We start from the raw sequence: 5835 nt of genomic DNA, 5'->3' as shown, positions 1-5835 counted from the left end.
TCTATAACACCTCTATAACAACTCTATATAACACCTCTATAAACCTCTATAACACCTCTATATAACAACTCTATAAAACTCTATAACACCTCTATAACTCCTCTATAACCCCTTTATAACTCCTCGAAAACACCTCTATATAACACATCTATAACGCCTCTATAACGCCTCTATAACGCCTCTATAACGCCTCTATAACACCTCTATATAACACCTCTATATAACACATCTATAACACCTCTATACTACATCTATAACACCTCTATAACACCTCTATAACGCCTCTATAACCCCTCTATATAACACTTCTATATAACACCTCTATATAACACCTCTATAACACCTCTATAACACCTTTATAACAACTCTAAATAACACCTCTATAAACCTCTATAACACCTCTATATAACAACTCTATAAAACTCTATAACACCTCTATAACTCCTCTATAACCCCTTTATAACTCCTCTATAACACCTCTATATAACACATCTATAACACCTCTATAACGCCTCTATAACACCTCTATAACACCTCTATAACATCTCCATAACACCTCTATATAACACCTCTATATAACACCTATATAACATCTCTATAACGCCTCTATAACACCTCTATAACACCTCTATATAACACCTCTATAGCACCTCTATAACGCCTCTATAACACCTCTATATAACACATCTATAACACCTCTATAACACCTCTATAATACATCTATAACACCTCTATAACACCTCTATAACACCTCTATATAACACCTCTATAACACCTCTATAACGCCTCTATAACACCTCTATATAACACCTCTATATAACACATCTATAACACCTCTATAACACCTCTATAATACATCTATAACACCTCTATAACATCTCTATATAACACCTCTATATAACACCTCTATAACCTCTCTCAAACTCCTCTATAACACATCTATAACACATCTATAACACCTCTATAACATCTCTATATAACACCTCTATATAACACCTCTATAACCCCTCTCTAACTCCTCTATAACACATCTATAACACATCTATAACACCTCTATATAACACATCTATAACACCTCTATATAACACCTCTATAACATCTCTATAATACATTTATAACACCGCTATAAAACAGCTATAACATCTATAAAACACATCTATAATTCAGCTATAACAAGGCTATAACACAGCTATGAAGCAGCTTTAACACAGCTACAACACAGTAGTTAGGGTTAGTTAGGGTGAAGGACATGATGCTTGGGCCATGCTGTAGGACAACCTGCTGAACCTGGAAGGCTGATTGAGTTACTTTTTGATTCATTGACTGACTGATCAGTTAGCCGACCGACCAACTGACGGATGTATTGATTGATGATTAGGTGGCGAAGAAGGCCCGGACCCCAGGATATGGAGGAGTTTTGGTTATTAATTGATTATCTGATCGACTAACTGTCCGACCAATTGATTAACTCATTAATCAAAAGTATTGATGGTTCACTTAGGTGGCGGCGCAGGGCCCGGACCCCAAGGACATGGAAGAGAAGGTGGAGAGGATGACAGCAACGCTGGAGTCCCTCCAGACGCGATACGCCCGGCTCCTCGCCGAACACGAGGCGGGCCAGAGCAGACTGAAACGCAGAGTCACCCGGCTAGAGAAGAAAGTGGTGGCTCCAGTCCAGGAGGTCGAGGAGATCGGGGTGGAGATGGGTACTGTGGCAACCACAGAGTAGAAGAAAGAGTCCCGCTGTTCTGTGTTCATTATGTTTTTTGAGGAAGGTCTTACCCACCTACTATAGTTGACTGACTGGAAGTCGCTCTGGGTAAGAGTGTTCGCTAAATTACCATAATGTAACGATGTCAGAGCAAGCAGAGCAACGTGGTTGGGAAAGGATCACTAAACAACAACAGCACGTGTCAATGGCATCCAGGTGGTAGAGGAATTAGAGTGACACCAAGAGTTGACTGACCTCTCAGTATCTTGAGTGGGTTGTTCCACAGGTGACCAAAAGAGCCGTAGGGGGGGGAAACAGCATAGTCTACTTGATATACAGTCTTTTCTGAATCGGTACAAAGAGAATGACAGATCAGAATAACTTTTTATTCTTGTTGTCTTGTTCTGTCCACCAAATATTCACCACCACTTGATGTATAACCTCTAAAAGCCCCATTATGAATAACCTTTAAAAGCCCCATGATGTAAAACCTTTAAAAGCCCCATGATGTATAACCTTTAAAAAGCCCCATGACCTTTTAAAAGCCCCATTATTAATAACCTTTTAAAAGCCCCATTATTAATAACCTTTTAAAAGCCCCATTATTAATATCCTTTTAAAAAGCCCCATGATGTATAACCTTTTAAAAGCCCCATTATTAATAACCTTTTAAAAGCCCCATGATGTATAACCTTTTAAAAGCCCCAAAATAAGCTATTGTTCTTATTTGTTGTTTAGAAAGTGATTTATTTTCTATTATTATGTAATATATTCTCACTACTAAAGTATCCAATGTCTGTAGGTGATATCTGATGTAAAATACTACTTCATTGATATGTGATATTTGATTTAGTATTATTAATAATAATACCTTCTTTATTATGCTGCACAGTAGAATTTAAATCATTTACAAACGATCCACAACATACAGTCGGCCTACAAACATTTTGTAAATTACAAACAATAAATTTATTACAGTATTTGAAGTGTCAAAATACTTATTGGATATGTTTAATCAATCAATACTTATTGGATATGTTTAATCAATCAATACTTATTGGATATGTTTAATCAATCAATACTTATTGGATATGTTTAATCAATCAATACTTATTGGATATGTTTAATCAATCAATACTTATTGGATATGTTTAATCAATCAATACTTATTGGATATGTTTAATCAATCAATACTTATTGGATATGTTTAATCAATCAATACTTATTGGATATGTTTAATCAATCAATACTTATTGGATATGTTTAATCAATCAATACTTATTGGATATGTTTAATCAATCAATACTTATTGGATATGTTTAATCAATCAATACTTATTGGATATGTTTAATCAATCAATACTTATTGGATATGTTTAATCAATCAATACTTATTGGATATGTTTAATCAATCAATCTTTGAACAATGGATAGGTGAATTGGTGGTTTGTTTGGATCAATATGTTGTTGGAAATAAAAGCTAGTTATTGTAAAGTATTGTTACCGTAGTGATGAGCGATGGTAAAGTATAAAGTTGAAGCAATAAACACAATAAAGACATTTTATAAGGAAGCACTGTCTCATTGTCATTTATATATGTGTGTCCACAGAAGAGAACAGAATATAAGATTGGCCAGTTTATTTCTCAGGCTGCGTTTAGACAGGCAGCCTAACACACAATGAAAGACCCACTTCCTGGTGCAAGGCATGTACTGTTTTTGAATGGGCTTCTGCAAATCATCAAATTCATGAAAACGTGGTCATTTAAGATACTGTGCATTAGGAAAGTATTCAGACCCCTTGTCCCTTTTCCACATTTTGTTAGGTTACAGCCGTTATTCTAAAAATTGAAATTATGATCGAAAGGAAGAGATATTTCTAAACAAACAACTTTTTATTATCAGATTCTGCAAATCTGCAAGGGTGAACAGTCACTCAACAGTGCAGAGTTTACGAGCCCAACGAACAGAGTTGGTTCTCAGCTTTTAGAACCTTTTTTCTAGATGCCAGTTCAGCAGGTGTGTGAGAGCATGATGGGAACAGTACTCCCTTTCCGCTGATAGAATTGTCACTGCTGCTCAAGCTAGCCTCTGTTCTCTTCATATAGCCACACAGCTGTGCCCTTGAAAGATACCAACAGAAGACGATGGACCAACAATAGGTCTCTTTGTCTTTGGCCGTGTGACTAAGTTGAACAGAGGCAGAGTGGGAAACCACCAGCTTCTTCTTACAACAAAACAGTTTAGTTTCTTCTTCTTCTTCTTTTTTGTTACTCCATAGTTTTGATGTCTTCACTATTATTCTACAATGTAGAAAATACTAACAATAAAGAAAAACCCTGGAATGAGTAAATCAAATCAAATTGTATTTGTCACATATGCCGAATACAACAGGTGTAAATGTTTACTTACAAGCCCTTAACCAACCATGCAGTTTTAAGAAAATACAAAAAAAAGTAAGAAAAACAAATCATTAAAGAGCAGCAGAAAATAACAATATACAGGGGCTACCGGTACAGAGATTTTCAATTGGAAGAAGGTTTGGGCCATTCCAAGATGTTTCCCCTTAAACCACTCGAGTGTTGCTTTAGCAGTATGCTTTGGGTCATTGTTCTGCTGGAAGGTGAATCTCCATCCCAGTCTCAAATCTCTGGTTGACTGAAACAGGTTTCCCTCAAGAATTTCCCTGTATTTAGCGCCATCCATCATTCCTTCAATTCTGACCAGTTTCCCAGTCCCTGCTGATAAAAATCATCCCCACAGCATGATGCTGCCACCACCATGGTTCATTGTGGGGATGGTGTTCTCGGGGTGATGTGAGGTGTTGGTTTGCGCCAGACATAGTGTTTTCCTTGATGGCGTCAGACATAGCGTCTTCCTTGATTTCCTTGCTGGGCGTTATCGTCCACCATCAACACCGGCCTGTACCTGCCCTAAACTCTCTACTGGCCACTTACACTAAGTCTGAATTTGTCCTGCTAGGTAAACTGCTACCTCAACTGGGACATGCTTAAACCACCCTACCAAGTCCTAAAGCAATGGGACTCCCTAAATCTTTCTCAGATTATTACCAATCCTACGAGGTATGACTCCAAACACCCAGAAAAGGCTACTCTTCTTGAGGTTCTTCTTCACAAATAATCCTGATATCAGTCTGGTGTTTTCTGTAATGACCTTAGTGATCACTGTTTTACAACTTGGGTTCGTAATGGCTGCTCAGTGAAACATCCTGTCCTGATTTGTCATAGACGCTTTCTAGAAAACTTTAATGAGCAAGCCTTCCTTCATGAACTGGCCTCTGTAAAATAGTATAGAATCAGCTTGATCCCCTCTGTCGAAAAATGCAAAATCAACCACTTATCAAGCGTCAGCGAGGCTGTTTGAAGTCTCATGTTGTAAATTCCAGCTTGCTTGTGTATACGGTTTGCCACGGTTTGCCACAGTTGAAATTCTGTTTTACCCTGTTTGGTAATTATATTATTTTGCATCCTGTGGTGGAAACAATAATGTCCCAGGGGCTCATCTGGACTAAGTTGAGTTATCCGAACCACCTCTTTGGTACAGCCTCTCCCATAGGTCATTTGGCGACCCGCTACGAGAATGTTGGGTTACGGGTGTAACCTTGGTTCTCTGAGTAGAGCAACAGGTCGCCAACCGTCTGTGCCTTTCCTCCGTGGGGTTCTAGTAGGCTGGACAATAGACTGTTTGGAAGGCAAGTTGGTGCCACGGTGCTCAACAGAACTAATAGGAGCTGGCAGGGTGAAAAATGCCTTTAAAACAAGGCCTGTTTTTTCTGTGATTACTTCAAAACGACGGCAAGCAGCTGGAAAAATATGGTCATATTATGAAACACCTCCTCATGAAACTGGTCTCCACAGTGGATGCAATTAACTAGTTTTTTAGACAACAACGGGTCCAGCCTAGTTCTAGTGGAGTAATAGACAGTAAACATATTCAGCATCTCAATCACATCGCATGAGGAGGTGTTTCCATAGATCGTTTAGCTACCCGTTACACTACTCAGAGAACCAAGGTTACATCCGTAATCCAACTTTACGTGTAGTGGACTTCTTGCACAGCGTTGGTTTGACACGTTGCAAAGCCCACTTTACTTCGTTATACTTTT

General features: G+C 38.2%; 1 protein-coding gene across 1 annotated transcript in view; it reads left to right on the top strand.

Annotated features, from left to right (window-relative positions):
• Positions 1-3301, top strand: part of cnga1b (cyclic nucleotide gated channel subunit alpha 1b) — a 34517-nt gene extending 31216 nt beyond the window's left edge. Inside the window, exon 16 of the mRNA XM_036958428.1 lies at positions 1502-3301. Within this exon, the coding sequence (XP_036814323.1) occupies positions 1502-1729 (228 nt within the window). The 3' untranslated portion in view covers positions 1730-3301. The remainder of the gene's footprint in view (positions 1-1501) is intronic.
• The last annotated feature ends 2534 nt before the right edge of the window (positions 3302-5835 follow it).

This window comes from Oncorhynchus mykiss, chromosome 21 (genome assembly GCF_013265735.2).
Source record: "Oncorhynchus mykiss isolate Arlee chromosome 21, USDA_OmykA_1.1, whole genome shotgun sequence".
Lineage (NCBI taxonomy): Eukaryota > Metazoa > Chordata > Actinopteri > Salmoniformes > Salmonidae > Oncorhynchus > Oncorhynchus mykiss.
This window is presented reverse-complemented; position numbering and strand designations above follow the sequence as displayed.